The sequence below is a fragment of the Zootoca vivipara genome, chromosome Z2 (genome assembly GCF_965207765.1).
Source record: "Zootoca vivipara chromosome Z2, rZooViv2.hap1.1, whole genome shotgun sequence".
In the NCBI taxonomy this organism is placed as follows: Eukaryota; Metazoa; Chordata; class Lepidosauria; order Squamata; family Lacertidae; genus Zootoca; species Zootoca vivipara.
Window position 1 is genome coordinate 37,402,076 of NC_142585.1, and position 21,419 is coordinate 37,423,494.

The 21,419-nt window shown below is 48.0% G+C and overlaps 1 protein-coding gene across 4 annotated transcripts in view; it reads left to right on the forward strand.

Moving 5' to 3' along the window:
• The window catches only part of ADAMTS13 (ADAM metallopeptidase with thrombospondin type 1 motif 13), a 40,614-nt gene that overhangs the window by 7,524 nt on the left and 11,671 nt on the right, over positions 1-21,419 (forward strand). For all 4 annotated transcript variants that reach the window (XM_060270651.2, XM_088664834.1, XM_088664833.1 and 1 more), the window contains 15 exons: positions 445-569; positions 1,220-1,366; positions 7,639-7,773; positions 9,760-9,910; positions 10,426-10,530; positions 10,969-11,120; positions 11,653-11,716; positions 12,732-12,861; positions 12,982-13,130; positions 14,679-14,799; positions 15,997-16,077; positions 17,981-18,162; positions 18,314-18,449; positions 19,433-19,562; positions 21,061-21,240. In XM_060270651.2, coding sequence (XP_060126634.1) covers positions 445-569; positions 1,220-1,366; positions 7,639-7,773; positions 9,760-9,910; positions 10,426-10,530; positions 10,969-11,120; positions 11,653-11,716; positions 12,732-12,861; positions 12,982-13,130; positions 14,679-14,799; positions 15,997-16,077; positions 17,981-18,162; positions 18,314-18,449; positions 19,433-19,562; positions 21,061-21,240 — 1,988 coding nt within the window. The remainder of the gene's footprint in view (positions 1-444; positions 570-1,219; positions 1,367-7,638; positions 7,774-9,759; positions 9,911-10,425; positions 10,531-10,968; positions 11,121-11,652; positions 11,717-12,731; positions 12,862-12,981; positions 13,131-14,678; positions 14,800-15,996; positions 16,078-17,980; positions 18,163-18,313; positions 18,450-19,432; positions 19,563-21,060; positions 21,241-21,419) is intronic.

Below are 21,419 nucleotides of genomic sequence, written 5' to 3' on the forward strand. Positions count from 1 at the left end.
AATGAGTCCGTCTCCTAAATGCATCAGGTTCTAGGGACTTTTGTCAGTAGAGCTCCCTACTGGGAACCTTTAGTTCTGAGTCCAGCTCATATGGATCTGTGTGCACTCAGATCCAGAACCCTCCTCAGGCAGGAACAAACTAGCACTCAGATTAAAATATTAAAGCGAGCCGTGGGCCAAGCTAGGATCGATAACTCGTGAACGGTAAATGAAATGAATTCAACTCATGAATGACGTCCCTAATTGGGTGGTTGTTGGCCGTTGGGATGGGGAGGGGGAGGCCAGGAGGCCAAACAGTAGGTGGAGCCCCAGTCCATGGCAAGCAGAGCCACAGCCATTGAGGACCAGAGACAACTAATTCTTGTTTGTGCCCATCCTCTTCCCTGCGGAGTCTCAAGGGCACCCCTGAGACTAAAGTGGCCTCAGTGAACACCCTCTCTCTAGGAAGGCATTGACATCTCTACCAACATCACTTCCTCAATCATCAGCATCTGCAAATGGGCTGGGAAAGTCAACCCTGAGAATGATTCGGATCCTCACCATGCAGATCTAGTTCTGTACGTGACCAGGTAAATTAAGCTCTCTCTCCTTTCTTTGAGTGATGTGTAATGGAAGGTGGACCATAGGCCCAGTGTGTTCCAAGTTTTGCTTGCCTGAACCTCTCCCGTGAGCACATGGTCCCTACATGGATGGTGTGGGAGCACCCAGTGCTGGATCTTAGCGGTTCAGTAGATCTTGCAATGCCCATAAAACTGCAAAGCAGATCTTGATAGCCTTGTCCAGTGACAGGAAAAACTGAGGCCTTCCAGATGTTGCTGAACTCTAAGTCCCATCAGTGCCAGCTAGTGGAAAGGGGATAATGGGAATCGTAGCCCAACAGCATGGACAGAGCCACTGGTTTCCTATCTCTCCATCTTCCTGGGCTCCTCTAGACAACGTATTTACTGAACATATTGCCCTGATCTGCTTGCACAAAACTTACACAGAGGTTAGACAATGCCTGTCTTTATTGAACATCTATCTTGATTTGCTTGCAGGAAGTTTATACGTCTTTCCATTAGTCATTTCTTAACGCTGAACTTTTCAATGCATTCCCCCACCACTTTCCTAACTTCAAAAAAGGTAAAACTTTGCTTAAAAGTAGATTTGTTGCGCCAGGGCAACTTTAATTATGCACACCTAAATCTAGTGTTCTTCCTCTTTTCCTGTTTTGCTTTAGATTTGACCTGGAATTGCCTGATGGAAACAAGCAAGTGCGTGGTGTCACTCAGCTGGGCGGGGCTTGTTCCAGTTCCTGGAGCTGTGTCATCACCGAGGACACTGGATTTGGTCTGGGAGTTACCATTGCCCACGAGATTGGTCACAGGTAAGTGGGCAAGGAATTAATCTTATCATTATTACTTATTGAATTTGTATACAACTCTTCATCCGAAGATCACAGGGCAGTTCACAACATTAAAAATACCAAATGAAAACAGAAAATGCATGATCAAAAACAAATCAATAACCCCCCCCCTCTCACAAATGCATTTAAAAGGCCATAGAATGTTTCATCAGCCAAAGGCCTGGTTTTAGATAAATGTTTTTGCCTGGCGCCTAAAGATGAAGGCTGGAAGGCCTCTCGTGTTTTGAGGGAACCTACATAGTGGTGTATGGAAGTGAGAGCTGGACCATAAAGAAGGCTGATCACCGAAGAATTGATGCTTTTGAATTTTGGTGCTGGAGGAGACTCTTGAGAGACCCATGGACTGCAAGAAGATCAAACCTATCCATTCTGAAAGAAATCAGCCCCGAGTGCTCACTGGAAGGACAGATCCTGAAGCTGAGGCTCCAATACTTTGGCCACCTCATGAGAAGAGAAGACTCCCCGCAAAAGACACTGATGTTGGGAAAGATGGAGGGCACAAGGAGAAGGGGATGACGGAGGACGAGATGGCTGGACAGTGTTCTCGAAGCTACGAACATGAGTCTGACCAAACTGCGGGAGGCAGTGGAAGACAGGAGTGCCTGGCGTGCTATGGTCCATGGGGTCACGAAGAGTCGGACACGACTAAACGACTAAACAACAACACAAAGCTAAGGGCAGATCCACAGCATACATTTAAAGTCTATTCAAAACACATGACTTTGCTCAAAGAATGCTGGGAGCTGTAGTTTGCTGAGGATGCTGGGAAATGTAGCTCTGCAAGGAATAAACTGCTTTGTGCTTTGTATACAGCCTCTAATATATTTTTTTCTATGTGACTTCTGGGTGCTTTTATTGCACTTTTCTAATTTAAAACCATGCAATACAATTCAAACAGCAAAGAATAGTAACGTGTGTCTGTTGTGTATTGAGTCAAAGGATTTTATCTCTGTATTATTATTGTCTGTATTTGCATTAGGATAAAGTAACTGCCTTTTGGTTCCAGAGGGTACAGCTACTATTGGTTCATTTAAGCTGCTGTATTTGGATCCTCTGTCTTATTGGTTCCCTCCAAAAGGCAGCACGGTGATTGCCTGATATTGTTCCCTCCAAAATGTATCCCCTTCTAGCTAGTTCCCTGTCCCTATAAATGTAGCCTTCCTGCCCTCACAGTCAGTCTTGTTCACTTAAATAAAGAGCTGTTACAAGAGAACTGTCTCCAGCATGTTTTGTCAAGAGAGCTGAAATCACAAACCCCACGTCACAACAACTGGCGACGAGGATGGGATCCGGAATGCTGAGGAGCGGTTAAACACAACCCTGCCTCAGAGTCCGGATTGCAGCTGAGAACAAGACTCACTGGCCAGCTGAGAAGACGACCCTGCCCGCTAGGACAATGGAGAGTCCAAGGGTATTGGAGCCCTTCCAGCCATCAGAACCCCACACCTGGGAAGACTACGTCGAACGCTTCGAGTTCTTCGCAGTGGCTCAAGGGATCACCGATGCCAGCAAAAGAAGGGCCACATTCCTGAGCTACTGTGGGCCCGAGACCTTCAAGCTAGCCAAGGCATTACTTGCTCCAGCGAAGCTGAGTGAGACATCTCTCCAAGATATTCTTGCCTGCCTAACAAGCCACTTGGCGCCTACTGAGACCAAGATGGCCCGGCGGATGGAGTTCCATAAGAGGCAGCAGCATGCTGGGGAGTCTGTATCCGCATTTCTGGCTGAACTCCGGAAGCTCGCTCAGCACTGCGGCTTCCAAAATCTGGAAGAGACTCTCCTGGATCGGTTTATTGGTGGTCTGAGCAGCAAGAAAGCCAGAAGACGCATCGTGGCTAAAGAAGAGGTTACCCTTGCTTCAGCCTTGAAGGAGGCCACCGCCACAGAGAATTATGAAAGAGAGGAGCTTGATGCCAGTCGCAAGGCCACTAAGCCACAGATAGAAGTTGCGCATGCCATGGACGAGCTAGAGGCTACTCCGAGCCAGAGCCCAGTCCGTGGGGTCGAGTTGGTGCGTCAGGCCTGCACAGTGCACAAAGATCGCGGAGGCAGTTGCCCAGGTTGTGGCGGAAACCATGGGCGGAAGAGTTGTCGTTTCAGGGATGCTATGTGCCGGATGTGCGGGAAGACAGGTCACATCGCCAGGGTCTGTAGATCGGCGGCGTCAGGAGCAACAGGAGCACCTATACTGGAGCATCGCAGACCGCCCACAGCAACTCATTTTCGAAAGGACTGCCACTACATAACGGAGATCAACGGGAGGGCCGTGCAGTTTCCAGCGCAAGGCAAGGCACACGTCAAGGTGAAGATTGAGGGTCAGCAGTGCGACATGGAGGTGGACTCTGGATCTGCATTCACCATTGTGTCGGACCAGACCGCGAAGACATTCTTCTCCAGGGGTAAGTTGCCCCCTCTGGAGCCCTTCCCGGCAACCTTGCAGTCGTACTCAGCAGGCCGCATCCATGTTATGGGAATGTGTGCCGTGAGAGTACAGTTCCGGGACAAACAGGCTGTACTCAAACTGGTGATTGCGAAGGGCAGTCGCCCCAGTCTCCTGGGCACTGACTGGTTCCCCGCCCTGGGACTGAGTATCTCAGGGCTTAATTCAATCCAAACCTGCCCTGAGATGAGTGAGACATTATGCAAGGAATTTGCTGGTCTCTTTAATGGAAAACTGGGTTGTTATAAAGGGCCCCCAGTTGACTTCGAGTTGGACCCCGGGGTGGCCCCAATCCGACTCAAACCAAGGCGAGTGCCATTTGCACTGCAACCCAAGATCGAGGCAGAGCTGGATAAATTGGTCAAGCAAGGAGTTCTCTCACCCGTGGACTCTGCTAAGTGGGAGACTCCAATCGTCACGCCCCTTAAAGCAAATGGGGAAGTCAGAATATGTGCAGATTACAAATGTACTATCAATAAGGCACTCAGGGGAAACTCATACCCCATTCCAGTCGTATCACATCTGTTGGCTAAACTGGCTGGGGGCAAGGTGTTCGCCAAAATTGACCTGGCACAAGCTTACCAACAGCTGCCAGTAACCCCACAATCAGCGGAAGCACAGACTATTGTCACACATAAAGGGGCGTTCAGAGTTAACAGATTACAGTTCGGAGTTTGTGTGGCCCCAGGGATTTTTCAAGGGCTCATGGAACGCCTGTTAAGGGGTCTGCCGGGGGTCTTGCCATTTTTTGATGACGTTTTGATTGCTGGAAAAGACCCACAGGAACTGGTTGTGCGTGTCCGTGCAGTGTTGCTCAAGTTCAAGGAGGTGGGGTTGCAACTGAAAAAAGAAAAATGCAGTTTTGGGGTGCCAACTGTGGATTTCTTGGGGTTTAAAATTGATGCATCAGGCATCCACCCCACAGATGCTAAGATTAAGGCCATCATCGAGGCACCACGACCACAGAACAAGACGGAGTTGCAGTCATTCCTGGGACTTATTAACTTTTATCATTCATTCTTACCCCAGAAAGCTTCGGTAGCTGAACCATTACATAGACTTTTGCAGAAAAAGAATTTGTGGCGCTGGGGGCGGGAGCAGCAGAAGGCTTTTGACTCCTTGCGAGAAATGCTGAGTAGCAGGAGCGTCCTTGCTCATTATGATGAGTCGAAGCCGCTGGTCCTGGCATGTGATGCCTCTCAATACGGCCTGGGGGCTGTGCTGAGTCATAGGGAACCGGATGGGTCGGAAAAGCCCATCTCTTTCTATTCCCGTACGTTGTCACCCACGGAGCGCAACTATGCTCAAATTGATAAAGAGGCACTAGCAATTGTGTCAGGAATCAAAAGGTTCTATGATTATTTGTACGGTCGCCATTTCTCCATTGAAACGGACCACAAACCACTGTTAGGGTTGTTCAACCCAAACAAACAAACGCCACAAATTCTCTCCCCCAGAATGTTGCGTTGGTCAATATTCCTGAATGGGTTCCAGTACACCTTGACCCATGTGCCGGGGAAACAGTTGTGCCACGCTGATGCGCTGAGTCGATTGCCCCTTCCTGGCGGGAGCAATGAGGATCCTGCTCCGGCGGAGCACATTATGATGCTAGAAACACTTCCTGGGGCTCCTGTAACAGCTACTGATATAGCTGAGAAAACGAGGAAAGATGCTGTTCTCTCCCGTGTGCTCACTTGGGTGGGGAGGGGGTGGCCAGGTGGTCCGCATGAAGAAAAATTCAGGCCTTATGCGACAAGGCAGCACGAATTGTCCATGCATAAGGGTTGTCTCCTATGGGGAGATAGGGTGATCATCCCAGCACCACTGAGAAACAGGGTTCTTGAGACGCTTCACATGGGACACCCGGGAATGGTCAGGATGAAGTCGCTAGCCCGATGTTATGTGTGGTGGCCTGGAATGGACCAGAACATAGAACAATGGGTACGAACATGCAAGGCATGCCAAGAGGTGCGGCCAGAAGTGGCCAGAGCACCAGTCCACTGGTGGGAGCAGTCCAGGACTCCCTGGAGCCGGCTGCACATAGATTTTGCTGGGCCATTCCAAGGGAAGGTCTTTTTGGTTATCGTTGATGCATATTCCAAATGGTTAGAAGTGGTGATGGTCCCTAGCATGGCATCAGCTGCCGTAATCAAGGTGTTGAGGCAGCTGTTTGCAACCCACGGGTTACCTGAGACCATTGTATCAGATAATGGGGCAGCTTTTGTATCCCAAGAATTCAGGGCATTCTTGGCTGATAACTTCATAAGAGGGGTCACATCCGCGCCCTTTCACCCATCCTCCAATGGGCAGGCTGAGCGCATGGTAAGAACAGCCAAAGAATCCATTGCGCGCTTAATGGAGGGTAACTGGTCGGCTCGCATTGCACGAATGTTATTTTTGCAGCATGCGACGCCGTGTACTGCGACGGGCAAGTCGCCAGCTGAGCTGCTCTTAGGTAGAAGACTGGTAACGGTGCTGGATTATGTCCACCCAGATAAAATGCCAAACCGTAATTCAAGAGCAACCCCCCAGGCTGAGACTGACACAACAAGGTATCTCGCCCCTGAAGATCTGGTCTGGGTGAGGAACTATTCACGAGGTCCACGGTGGGTGGCCGGTGTGATCACCCGGGCTAGTGGACCTGTGTCCTATTATGTGACCTTGGAAAATGGGCAAGTTTGGAAGAGACATATAGATCAGCTGAGGCGCCGGGCGCTCAGCAGGGAGGAGTCAGATAATTCATCCCTGGCTAATGACGCACAGCTGCGAGACCAGAGTGAAGATGGCCCAGAGGTGCAGTCACCAGGGGCTTCAGCAAATGAACCAGGGTCTGCTAGTCCTCAGGATGACGAGGTACAGGTAGGGGACCCTGAGATGTCTGGGACTCCATCTGTTCCTGACGAAACCCCTATAGCAGCCCCTCCACCACAGGTAACACCCAATCCAGAACCTGCAACACCTGTTGTCAGGAGATCAAGTAGAAGTTGTAGGACCCCACAGTACCTGAGGGATTACGTCTGCTGTGCTCACTAGGGGGGGAGGGGTGTTGTGTATTGAGTCAAAGGATTTTATCTCTGTATTATTATTGTCTGTATTTGCATTAGGATAAAGTAACTGCCTTTTGGTTCCAGAGGGTACAGCTACTATTGGTTCATTTAAGCTGCTGTATTTGGATCCTCTGTCTTATTGGTTCCCTCCAAAAGGCAGCACTGTGATTGCCTGATATTGTTCCCTCCAAAATGTATCCCCTTCTAGCTAGTTCCCTGTCCCTATAAATGTAGCCTTCCTGCCCTCACAGTCAGTCTTGTTCACTTAAATAAAGAGCTGTTACAAGAGAACTGTCTCCAGCATGTTTTGTCAAGAGAGCTGAAATCACAAACCCCACGTCACAACAGTGTCCATTTATGAATATGTGTTTTACCCTTAAACCTATACCCGCAGAAGTTCTTGCACAAAGGAATAAGTGCATGCACACTTCTTCAGATACCTTTTAGTGGCAACTTGATTCACACGTGCTGACCTTTCCGAGGTGTGAGCAGCTCAGGATGTCTTCCTGACTGGCTTTCAGAAGATGTTTGTGATAAGGCTGGTACCAGGGCCAAGCAAGGTTTATGCCATGATTTGCAGTAATAAACCATAGTATTTAAGTTCAGATTCTCTCTCTCTCTCTCTCTCTCTCTCTCTCTCTCTCTCTCTCTCTCTCACACACACACACACACACACACACACACACACACACACACCTATTCACACTTCCTTCCTTTCATTCCTTCCCTTTTTATTGTCATTGCAGCTTTGGGATCCAGCATGACGGAGAAGGGAACCGATGTGCAGGCGATGGGCACATCATGGGCTCTGAAGGTGGCCACAACAGTGTGGATTTGACCTGGTCCGCCTGTAGCAGAGAGCAGTTCTTAGCCTTTGTCAGGTAAAAGGGCCAAGGGGTGCTTCGGACCATCTCTTTTGCAACCTCTTGGGCAATGGTGGATGGGTGTTCCTTGGAACTGGTAGGGCAGAAGGTAAGGAGCACAACAGTAGGGGGAGCCAGCCAACACCAGGCAGAGCCAACTAATTTTTGTTTTTTCCCCATCATCCGCCCAGCTGAGTGCTCCCACCCCCTGGAATGGTTGTAAGTAAGAAGGCAGGCAGGCGGGGTATGCCAGGGTGGGGGTGGGGGAGACTGAGATTGGCAGGGCTGTGCCCTGCTTGCCTCCTAATGGACCATCCTTCACTTGGTCTTGGGCACACAGTTAATGGGAAGAAAACACCAGGCAAGAGAAGCCACATACACTTTGTATAGGTCATTTTAACAATGGGATTCTGTGATCACATCAGTCTATATACAGGAAAAACCACCAGTAGCGCTGTGGTCTAAACCACTGAGCCTCTTGGGCTTGCCCATCAGAAGGTTGGCAGTTTGAATCTGCGTGACTTTGTCCTAGCTTCTACCAACCTAGCAGTTTGAAAGCATACCAGTGCGAGTAGATAAATAGGTACCACTGTGGCAGGAAGGTAAATGTCGTTTCTGTGTGCTCTGGCACTTGTCATGGTGTCCTGTTACGCCAGAAGCGGTTTAGTCATGCTGGCCACATGACCCGGAAAGCTGTCTGTGGACAAACACTTGTTCCCTCGGCCTGAAGCGAGGTGAGCGCTGCAACCCCATAGTCGCCTTTGACTGGACTTAACTATCCAGGGGTCCTTTACCTATAGACATGGAGAAATTATTTCAGCATATGTTCTCCACAGGGTGTGGGGAAATAAAACTGGGCAAAAATCTCCTGCTATAAGGGAATCTTCCTTTTCCATCCTCTTTTTATTATTATTAATATAATATTAATATAATCTTATTAATTCATCAATAGCAAAGCCCCAGGGCAAGTTAATGATTCATATCAGTGGAAGCCACTGAGAGCTGAGTCAGCCTTCAACTTCATAGCCCCACTTCCTTCATCTGCAAATGCTAAACTGCAGTCCCAGAGAGCTCAGCCAGCTCCTATCTGAATAGCCCATCCATCTGCATATTATAAACTGCCTCACCAGGGTGTTTTTGCTCAGCCCCATAGAACTCAATGACAGCCGGTGAGAGCTGAGCCAAGACTTACCGGTATCTGCATAGCCCCATTTCCTTCATCTGAGAGCTGAGTCATCTCCTAACTACATGGCCCTGCCCAGAGTGGGCTTGACCATTAAGCGGACTGAGGTAGTTGAAGCCCCCAAAGGCAATATCCCAGATTGATTTCAGCAGTAAAGGTAAAGGGGTCCCTGACCATCAGGTCCAGTCATGTCCAACTCTGGGGTTGCGGCGCTCATCTCGCTCTATAGGCCGAGGGAGCTGGCGTTTGTCCGCAGACAGCTTCCGGGTCATGTGGCCAGCATGACAAAGCTGCTTCTGGCGAACCAGAGCAGCGCACGGAAACGCTGTTTACCTTCCCGCTATAGCGGTTCCTATTTATCTACTTGCACTTTGATGTGCTTTCGAACTGCTAGGTGGGCAGGAGCTGGGACCGAGCAACAGGAGCTCACCCCGTCGCAGGGATTCGAACCGCCGACCTTGTGATCAGCAAGCCCTAGACTCTGTGGTTTAACCCACAGCGCCACCTGGATCCCCACAGCGCCACCTTGATTTCAGCAAGATTCATGCAAATTGGTGCAGATGCAGGGTGGGCAGAGAAGCAGGTACAGCAGCAAGAAGGCAACACTTTCCATTCTGCTTCAAGCAGCAAAATGGGCCACACCACTCCCGACTCTGCCTTTTCCATCTGCATAGCTCTGCCCTAGCATCTGGACTATGATGGAACCCATTGGTTTTTTTAAGAGATCACTGGTGGGCTACGCATTTACAGTACCGGTAATAACATTTGGCACTCCTTGAAGCTAACCCACAAGCAGTTTTTCTGTCTTGGTTTTTCCCCAGTACAGGCCAAGCAAGCTGCACAAATGACTTGCCAGACCTCAAGGACAATATCCCAGGAGGGAAGCCAGGCCTTTATTATGGGGTAGATGAGCAGTGCAAAACGGCCTTTGGGGGCGGAGCTACAGCTTGCACTTTCTCCAGGCACGACACTGTATGTATTACATTTATCTGCTGGGTCATGCTGATATTACATGCAAATAGTAATAATCGTAGCATTTCCAATTCAGTTACGCATTACATTTTAATCTCATCTTTTCTTCAAAAAGCTCGAGGTGTCATACATTCCACTCCTCCCTTCACGTGCTTCCCCCGTAATTTATCCTTGCAACAGTTCTGTGCTGTAGGACAGGCTGAGAGATGGTAAGTGGCCCAAGATCAGGCAGTGAGCTTTGTGGCTGAGAAGGGGATTTGAACCCTGGTCTTCCAGATCCTAATCTGACACACCACCACATTGGCTCTCGGATTCACTTAGCGTTTTAGCATGTTCAAAGCATATCATATTGGACAACACCCTAGTAAGGTAGGCCGGTGTTATGGCAGGGTGCTGAGGCTGTGGAAGTGGTTTCCCTTATACTCCCCACTCCCATGTTTTCCCCAAGTCAAATAAATAATAACCAATAAAGCAGCAGGGCACCTATCTCCCTGCCCCCCTTCTCCTATTTCTAGGACATGTGCAAAGTTCTTTCTTGCCACACTAATCCAGCCGACCAGTCCAGCTGCACTCGGATCCTCATTCCCCTCCTGGATGGTACTGAATGTGGAATCAACAAGGTAAATGGGTCTTCTGATATGAAAGAGCAGTAGAACAGCAGGGGGTGAGGACATTGTGGCCTTCTAGATGTCTAGCTCTCTGAAGGTCGGTCAGGCTGCCTTGAACTGATGGGAGTCCCATCAGTCTAAGGCAGTGTTTCCCAGCCATGGGTCTCCAGCTGTTTTTGGACTACAACTCCCACCATCCCTAGCTAGCAAGACCAGTGGTCAGGGATGATGGGAATTGTAGGCTGAAAGCAGCTGGAAACCGAAGGTTGGGAAACACTGGTCTAAGGAACCTGTAGTTCTCCAGATGTTGTGGTCATGGGTGATGGGAGTTGAGAGTTCAACTACATGCATTTTGCTTAGCTTCTCTGTGGCCCTTCTGGGTTCACACCTCCATGGCCTTAGTTGTGCTGCTGTTCTGGTGCTTGATGGTCGTGCTGTTCTCAATTCCAGTGGTGCTCCAAGGGCCGCTGTAGATCTTTGGAAGAACTGATTCCTATTGCAGCGGTCCATGGGGAGTGGTCTACCTGGACCGCCTTTACTGCCTGCTCCCGGAGCTGTGGTGGGGGAGTCGTGGCTAGGCGACGACAGTGCAACAACCCCAGGTGAGTAAGTCCTTGTTAGAGTAGCGGGTTTTTTTGGGGGGGGGGGACTGTGTTCCATAGAACCTGGGAGAGAGTTGGATGCAGGTAGACTGAGGATGGTGGGGCAAAGCTCCATTCACCCCAATGGGACAGCCTGTGCGGCACTTAATTAAAATGAGATGTGTAAATGTCTGCTTAGTAGCGCAGTGTTTATTCCTAGGTCATTCCATGACTCCTGGGCAAAGCTCCTTGATGGCCAGATGTGTCCCGGGTCTGTGCTGACAGCATCTTGTCTATGCTCAGAGAGCAGCTTTGCTTCAGAAACTGAGATCTGATGGGTCACACACCATGCATTTAAAGCATATTTCACTCACCCAATACAAAGAATCCTGGGGACTGTAGTCCATCCCCCCATGGAGCTACAATTCCCAGCACCCTTAAGAAACTACACTTCCCAGGACTGGGGTCAGGACCTGCTTTAAATGTACAGTGTGGGTGTGATTAAGATCCTCTCTCCTCCTGCCACACATACAAAGGTGTACTTTCCTTTCAGACCTGCTTTCGGTGGACATCAATGTGAGGGAGAAGACTTGCAAGCAGAGATGTGTAATGAACAGGTAGGCAGGCAGCCATTTTTTTCTTCTGTCCTCTGTTTAGAAAGCCCTGGCAGCTTTTCCTTTTGTAAATAGCAAGACACTCTTCATATTCATAGGCTCTGTGTTGTCTTCCATGATTCCTTACATGTGGAATGTACCAGTTATGCCAGTTTCTGGAAAATCACAGGAGGGGAGAGTGCTGTTGCACTTAGATCCCACATATGCTTCCCAAAGGCATTTGGTTGGCTTCTGTGGAGAACAGGATGCTGGACTAAATAAGCAACTGGCCTGATCCAGCTCTTCTTACATTGGTGAGGAGTCTAGTTCAGCATCCACAGACATGGACCTCTGATTCCTAGCTTTGTGTCAAGTTTCTATTTTCTCAAGCTGTAGAGAAAATCTCAGGCACATAGAAAGCTGCCTGATACCAAGTCAGACTATTGGTTCAGCTAACCCATTACTGTATTGCCTATACACTGTTCGGTCGCAACTCTCCAGGGTTTCAGGCAAAAGTCTTTCCCAGCTCTACAGGACTGTCCACCCCTGAGCTATTACAGCTCTTCCCAATGCGGCATGTATAGAGGTTGCAATGAGAAAGAACAAGCTCCAGGTAGTTATGGGTGGTCTTAGGGTGGAACAAGGCTACATAAGGGAATTGTATGGATGTGGTCCCTTGCAGAAGAGTATTAGCAACTATAATTAGAGTATGTGTGCACGTGCTTAAATTGAGGGAAGAGTTGGTGGACACAGGAAGGGTTAAGTACCGTACCCTACCTTCCCAGCTGCCATCCATATCTAACTCTCCTTTGATGCTATCTCCACAAATTCAGGTTTGGGACATGATATCCATCCCTTAAAAGCCCCTGATTGGAATTAAGCTCCATTTAAATCAGCAGGACTTGCCTCCAACTCACCAATGTGGTTAGAAGAGTGGGCCATTTACTTGTTCCCCCAAAGCAAAGGGCAGCCCAGCTGTTATGGTGGTAGGAAATGGCATGTTTGATCTCAGCCATTTGATCTGTCTCCTCTTCCACAGCCTTGCCCAACGATAACCCAGGTGGGTTTCATGGATGAACAATGTGCTTTGACGGATATGAAACCACTTTACCTCAGCCTTGAGTTCCCATCCTTCTATAAGTGGGTGTCTGCTGTTGGCTACACCAAAGGTAATCCAAATTTGGGATTTTTATGAAAAGGGGGTGGGGAGGGGAGTTCTAACATTTTCTCAAAAACTATTTAAATTCATTGTCATACTAAAACTCTTAGGTACTTTCTGCCCATCACAGGAGACACCATGTGCAAACACATGTGTAGGGCATCTGGGAAAAATTTCATGGTGAGCCGAGGGGACCGATTCACAGATGGAACAAGGTGTGAGCTGAGCAGCCCTGCAGAAGAGACAGCAGTTGGCCTGTGTGTGATGGGCAGCTGCAGGGTAAGGACAATAGCCATGTAGAGGTGTGCCAGAGAACAACTGGCACTTCATTAAGGCAGGCAGGTCCTGGTTTGTCTGTTTTTTTATCCTGTGCCTTTTTTTGTCTTGCACCCATTCCTAGTTCGTCTCCTCAGTGACTCAGCCAAGTGAAGCTTTCCCTATAATGTATCTCCAGGACAGGAAAAGCCTTGCTTGTGCATTTATGTAATTATTATGATTCATTTGACATTAGTTGCTCCCTGCATAAAAACATGCTTTCAAAAGATTAAGAGCTGAAGGCATAACATAAAATCAGAAAACAATGCTTTGTTATTAAACATAAGAATTTAAGAATAGCCCTGCTGGATTGTGCCAGTGGCTCATCCGGTCCAGCATCCTGTTCTTTCAAATGCCCCAGTGGGAATTCCACAAGGCATAGCTGCCAAGTTTCCCGTATTCCTCGGGAAACCCCCATTTTTCCAGCTGTTCCCAGCCGAAAAAACAGATTTTTTTTGTTTTCCCCCGGGTTATTCTGGCGCGGCGGCCATTTTTGAACTGGGCGGAGCATGCTCAGAAGCGACTTTTGATGCTGCTCTGCCCAGTTCCAAAATGGCTGCAGCGCGACTTCTGGTACGACGGCCATTTTGGAACTGGGCACAGCAGCATCAAAAGTCACTTCTGAGCATGCTCCGCCCAGTTCCAAAATGGTGGCAGCGCTACTTCAGGTCTGCTACTTCTGGTCCCATCCCTTATTTCTCGGGCAGGGACTTGGCAGGTATGCCCACAAGGAGGAATTGAGCAATAACCCGTTAAGAGAAATAACCCGCTAAACACACTCAGTTTAGTTTTCTTAGCTGCTGTTAAAGGCACAGGAGCAATGCTGAAAGGAAAAGGTGGCAATCCTTAATTATGCCTCCCTGTTTCCCTGTGCATCATCTAGTTGCACAGAAGAGAAAGCGACCTTAGGAACACAGGAAGCTGCCTTATTCCATGTCAACCCCTTTGTCCATCTAGCTTAGTATTGTCCTCTACACTGACTAGTAGCACTCTCCAGGATTTCAGACCAAGTTCTCCCCCAGCTTTACCTGGAAATGCCTGAGATTGAACCTAAGACCTTCAGTGTGCAAAGCAGAACCTCTGCCACTGTAGTGGTTCTTCCCTTGGCCACTGTGAGAGCAGGACGTTGGGCTAGATAGGCCTTTCAGTAGGACACTTCTTATCTAGTAAACTGCAATGGGCTCCACAGAATATCCACTTCTCGGGGGGGGGGGAATAACAATGCTTAGAACACCCCCCAAAAGACCCCCCCAAACCTGCAACTCCCCCAATAAGTAAAAATATATAATAAAAAAAACAGGAGGCAACTCCCACGCAATAGACAACACTCCCCAAAGTCCAAACAACTCATGCCCCCCCCCGAAACTAAGGGGTGGTGGACTGAGGGCCCTATGGTGTCCATGGGCACCATGCTGGGGGATTTAATTATATCCTATCACTACATTAGGCCAGTTGTGGCTCCATTATTCCCTGGGCACAATTGAAGCAGCTTTCTTTCTTTTTTTTACCCAGATGTTTGGTTGTGACGGTAGGATGGATTCTGTGAAGAGGATGGATATGTGCCGAGTATGTGGTGGAGACAACACTACCTGTTTCGGTGTGAAGGACTCTTACGCGGAAGGAAAATCTAGAGGTGCTCCTTCTCTTTTTCTTTTCTAATTGTTACATTTTTATTATTCTTTTCCTCCAAGAATGGAGCACACTGTTTTATTACATTACATTCAGAACAAGCCTGGAAAGTAGGTTACGCCAAAATATAGTGAGCGGCTCCTGGTCGGGATGGAGAAGAAACAACTTGCAGGCTGAAATTTTGGTTGGATCTAAGTTTAGTTCAGTGATTAAAAGTTAAAAAAAATTAAAACAGTTTTTGCACTGGGACACTGGAATCCTTTGGCATAGCTTTGGCATAGCTTTGAGTGTCACATGGCTGGGGCTGTAAAAAGGCAGCAGCTTCCAGTCTGAGCTGTTCTTATCCCAACCAGCACTGTTTCCTTGCCCCAGCAGTTCGGTTTCCACCAGATAATATATCATTTGCCTTGCTTTCTGCTATTTTATGTAAGTTAAATAATTTCCATATAGCCGCCCAGAGTGGCTGGGGAAACTCAGCCAGATGGGTGGGGTATAAATAATAAATTATTATATTATTATCATATCACATGTACCGTAAGTTACAAATTTAACGCAGTGAATGACATAACAATTTTCTCATCATTCATTTAAATACAAAGGATGCACAATTTAAACTGAGGGCGCATGAGAGGAAGTAATCAAAACAAAATAAAAAAAATCCTTCCAGTAGCACCTTAGAGACCAACTAAGTTTGTCATAGGTATGAGCTTTTGTGTGCATGCACACTTCTTCAGATACACTGAGAAGTCACCAGACCCTGATGTATAGTGAGAGGGTGGGGAGGGGTATTACTCAGAAGGGTGGTGGGAATGGGTGATTGGCTGATAGGAGTGGTAAACCTGTGATGACTGTTAACGACTGCAATTGGTCTTGCAGGAAAAAGCAAGGTGCTGAAGAAAGCTTGATCATGTATAATGAGATAAGAAGTAATCAATTACCCATCCTTTGCAGACTGAAAACACCACCAATTACCAATCAGTATTTTCTGGATTGATTTGCATTCCAAACACAGGCCAAGCAAATAAGCACCAGCAATTTCTGCTTCTATTTTTCAATGGAATTTTCCACTTTGCCTGGTTGTGCCTCAATCCCACACATTTTTAGCTGCAGACATCTTCTCCTGCCTCTCGTTTTTGCTTTCTTGGATCTTCTTTGGTATAAATGTGCCCTATTCCTCCTTTCTCTTTTGTCCCCCTTCCAGAATATGTTACATTTTTGAGGCTCCCTCCTAACACCACCATGGTCCATGTGGTCAACCGGAACCCACTGTTCACGCATTTGGGTGAGTTTAGTAATGCAGCTTTTTATATACATATATATAAAAAAACTGAAATCCTTTAAACATATAAGACAAAGCTGCAGATAGCAAAGCTGCTTTAAGATTGCCACAACCAACCTGAATAATTTCTAACGCAAACCCCTACGAGATTGCCTTGAGAATGCAAACATTTTGCAGGGGGAAATCAGTCACAAACCAGAAATATACATTTGCGTAATTAAAGTGGATTAAAGTGCTCTGTCGCTCTAGAACAACAAATTCACTTTTTAAAAGAAAAATAATGATGTTTTGTGGTAATGAAAGTGACGGGGAAATGCATTAAAAAGTGGAATAAATGAATAAACACCACACAAGAAAATCAGGATGAATGCTCTCATTTTGATGTACAGTGGTACCTTGGTTTAAGTACACAAACGAACTTTCCCACTGAAAGTAATGGAAAGTGGATTAATCCGTTCCAGACAGTCTGCGGAGTACTTAAACTGAAGCGTGCTTAACCTGAAGTGAACTTTCCCATTGAAAGTAATGGAAAGTGGATTAATCCGTTCCAGACGGGTCCGCGGAGTACTCAACCTAAAGCTTACTTAACCCGAAGTATGAGTGTAATTGGTTCTGGAAGTCCGTGCTTAACCTGAAATCCGTACTTAACGTGAAACGTACTTAACCTGAAGCAAACATTCCCATTGAAAGTAATGGAAAGTGGATTAATCTGTTCCAGACGGGTCTGCGGAGCACTTAAAGTGAAAGTACTCAAACTGAAGCGTACTTAAACCGAGGTATGACTGTATAATCTCCCTGCAGACAATTCTGAACAACAGCTCAGTTAATAGGGTACGTTGTCTGCCCTCTGCATAAACTTTGCCCAAGCAAATCAGGATGAATGCTCAACAAACACATCATTTTGTGGGAACCCGAATATTCCAATGTAGCAACCACCCCAGTTTCCTTTAAACAAAAGCCAATCCAAAAACAAATGTCTTGGGAGTGTGCCTACTAAGCCATGCTTTCGCAAAGCTCCATTTTTAATATGCTTATATTCACATCAAAAGCTGTACCAATTAGATGTGGTGAATAGGCCTGGGCAAACATCGCCCCAAACTGGTTTTGAAACGGGTCCTAGAGGTGACAGTTTCACAGTTTTAAGGTAGGCAATATACAATGAAGGCCAGCAGGTGTCACCAGCGTTTCACGCATGGCCTCCTCAGTCCTCAGCTCTCCTCAGACTGGGGAGCATAGCTGCCAAGTTTTCCCTTTTCTCGCGAGGAAGCCTATTCAGCATCAGGGAAAATCCCTTTAAAAAAGGGATAACTTGGAAGCTATGCTGTGGAGGGAGGGAGGGGAGGCCTCGCTCACCTGCCAGTGCCATCGCTTCTCCAGCCAAGCAAGCAAACAAGCAAGCTGCCTCCTCCCTTCTGCCTCACACTGGGTGCTGGGAAGCGAAGGCATGGCCGCGTCCCCATGTGCTCCACCCCTGTGGTGGAAGCACATGGGGAGCAGCACTGGGTTCTCTTCCTCTGGGCCTTAATGGTGTTTTGGCAGTGGCACCCGTTTCCCCTCAAGCTGCTGCCCGCAAGATGGCTGGGGCATCGCCAATGTCAGGTGCTCTGTGAGGTGCGGCAAGGCCCACAGGGTAGTCTAGCTGGTGCACCTGCTTAGGGGCGGTGAGAGGCGCTGAGGCGAGGCAATGCTGTCGGTATATGCTGTCCCATCAGCGCAGCAAAGGAGGAATGACTACGGAGGGTTGTACTGAGCCAGTTCAATCTGCTTTGAAGTCCTCCTTCCTTCTCATTTTCAGACATCATGAAATATTACTCTACTGCGATGTTTTGCTGGTGATACATCACAATGTTGAAAAGTGGGCATCTCCCATCCCTTGTGGGGACACATTGCTGTTGCCTTCTTCTAGGTGTGAAGGTCCAAGGGCAGTATGTAGTGGCAGGGAAAGGCAGAATCTCTTTCAACATCACGTACCCCTCGGCCCTGGAAGACAACCAGATAGAATACAAGGTCTTTCTCACAGTGGAGAACCTGCCGAGCTTGGAGGAGATTCATGTGAATGGGCCAACGCAGGAGGACATAGACCTACAGGTAACACGGTACAGCCCAATAGAGAGGGCTGGCAGGCCGTTTGGCCTATGGGCCTGAGTTTTCCCACTCCCTGCTTAAACCCATTGAAATCAGCCAAGCCATTGGTTGATCTCTGGATGCCATTCAAACCCTGGTTCCTTTTCCCTTCTAGGTTTATAGGAAATATGGGAAGGAGTATGGGGCTGCCACTAGCCCAGACATTGCCTTCAGCTACTTCAGACCAAGTGAGAAAGAGGTTCATTCATGGGTACCCCAGCTTGGCCCCTGCTCCGTGAGCTGTGGGGAAGGTGAGGCACATTGTTTTCTGGCTCCACGCTCAATTCAATGGGACATTTCTGTGATGAAGTTATTTGAGGAGAGGTGGGATTGCTCTCCAGGGTGCTGACTTAATAAAGGTACTGTGGGGCAAGTGGAACACTGTCTCACCAGCCTCTGTCTACCTTCTTACTTAAATCTAGTCCACAGGCCCACTGGCGTAGGAAGCTGCCCAGGCACCCAGAGCGGCAAACATGATGGGCACCCAGGGGCGGGGCATCGCTATGTAGCGCGCATGTGCAGCATCACTACATAGCGACGCGCCAGCGCTTGTGCTGCCCCCCCAAAAAACAGAGCTGGGAGCGGGCCACCCCCTCTGTTCCCCTCCTTGCTATGCCCCTGCACAGGCCCAGCCTGTCAGCCTCCTCCTTAGTTGCAAGGGTTGCCCTTGGAGAACTCAGTATGGAGGAGAACAGGATATTGTCATTGGCTATGGCTCCACCTCCTCTTGGTCTTCTTGCACACCCCACCACTCCCAATTGACACCACTGGATGCTATAACCCCAGGTTTCCTGCAAGGGGTTGAATAAGGATGATTGAGGATTTCATTTGGTCCACATTTCTAAGTGGACTAACCTGATCCACCCTACTTAGGGCTAAAAGGCATTAACTTTCCAGTTTTGCCACTCTCAAATTCCTTGAGTCCCCAAGAAGAGAGAGAAAAGTGGCAATATGTGTGCTTGGGGTTGAGATGTGCACAAAAATGAGCTTTTTTGGATTAAATGTGTACAAAGATGCATACTTCATGTGGCAAAGTATGTACTGAAAAGCAATTTGTTGTATCCAGCTAAGTTCTACTTAGAGTAGACCCACAGAAAATAACTAACCTGTTAGTTGTGGCCATCTGTTTTAATATTGTCTGTCTTGTCACCCATGGCTGTTCTGTCCAATCAGCACTGACTCCCCTCTTTCCTTCCCGCAAATCTTGATCTCCTTTACACTTCATATTTTGCAGGCGCTCTGAAGGTCAGTTACTCCTGCTTTGACAAGGCAAGGAATGAAATGACGGATGACCTCCATTGTCTGAAGACCCCAAGGCCCCCTGCCAGGCAAGAGCCTTGTGCTGTGGCCCCCTGCCAGCCCCAGTGAGTAAAGGTTCTGCTAGTTCTCTTTGTGGGAAAGGAAGAGCCCAGGGCACCCATGTTCATCTTCAAAAGCCTCAGCATAGCCCATTGCTGCCATCACTGAAAAAGCTAAAGTAGGGTCTCAGTGGTAGAGCATCTGCTTTGCATACAGAAGGTTCCAAGATCAATCCTGTTAGGGCTGGGGATGTTCCCTGCCTGAAATCCTAAGAGAACCACTGCCAGCGTGCACAGAGAATATTAAGCTAGATGGACTAATGGATTGACTGGGTACAAAGCAACTTTCTTTGAAAGGGTTGTAGCTCATGGTTTCCATGCAGACGGTCCCAGATTTAGTTTCCAGCATCTTCAGGTAGGGCTGAAAAGAATTCTCTGAAACTCCAAAGAACTGTCAGTGTAGACAGTGAGTTGGGTAACCAACAGTCTGGGTCAATATAAGACAGCTTCCTATGTTAGCTTATGTCCTAACAGTAAATATAGGTTAAGATAGATGTGTACATAATGAAGCTATCTCAGAAGACCAACTCTGCATGAATCCACCAGTCCTAATATTCCAGTTTGGTTGCTAGAATTGGCTAGGCAAGAGTCGTGCAATGGTTTTACTAGGTGGCATAGAGTCCCAGGAAGTGTATCTGCCTTGCATGCAGAAGGTCCCAGGTTTAATCCCCAGCATCTCCAGCTTGGGCTGGGAGAGACTCTCTGCCTGAAATGCTGGAGAGTCACTACTGAGCTAGATAGACCAGTGGTCTGACTCATACAAGGCAGCTTCCAACATTCCTGTTTATTTCATCCCCTGTACTCAGAACCACAAGGACTAGAATATTGCTTTCTTTTCAAGTAAACTGCAGCAGCTCAGCATCTGCTTTGCTTGCAGAAGGCTCCAGGTTCACTCCCCAATGGCATCTCCAGATGGGGCTGGAAGAGACCCATCTGAAACCCTGGAGAGCCACTGCCCGTCACTGTAGACCAGGCATCCCCAAACTTTGGCCCTCCAGATGTTTTGGACTACAATTCCCATCATCCCTGACCACCGGTCCTCTTAGCTAGGGATCATGGGAGTTGTAGGCCAAAACATCTGGAGGGCCGCAGTTTGGGGGTGCCTGCTGTAGACATTACTGTGCTATTTGAATCAATGTTCTGAATAGGGCTGGGCAATATCTGGTTTTCAACCTTGTGATATATCACCAGTTAAACATTGTGATATACCAATGCAGCCCAATGACTGAAATAAGGATGAAGCTTTGTAGAGGCATTGGTTGGCTTCATGGCTTTCCCCACATTGTGATTTTTGCATAGCACATAAACACGCACACATCATGATTCGTAATATATTGTCAGGTCCAAGACTTATGAGACCGATATGATACGGACTTCAAACTGGTTCTGGATATATTGCCCAGCCCTAGCTCTGACTCAGTTATAAGGTAGCTTCCTGTGTTCCTGATGCCACTTCCTGCATGGCTTTGGGTGGGTGTGACAGGCCCTTCCTGTTTTCTCCAAGATGGGTAGCAGAGAACTTTGGGCCCTGCAGCACCCCCTGTGGTGGTGGTGTGATGGAGCGGCTGGTTCACTGTGCAAAGGAAGAAAGAGGGTTGAATGTGACCCTGCCTGATTCAGAATGTGTGGATACTCCCAAACCATCAGCTATCGAGTCCTGCAACACTGAGATGTGTCTTCCAAGGTGAGTAAACATATAAGTCACCCATAAGGGCCAATGGGTTGTCCATTGTCTTGGCCTCCTGTGATTCTGCGGAAGGAAAAGGAAGACCTGCAGAAATGTGCAGTGATTGGTGAAGATGGGTGGTGGCACACACATACACCTGGCACCCTAGTCTTTTCATTGGCTCACAAAATTACATT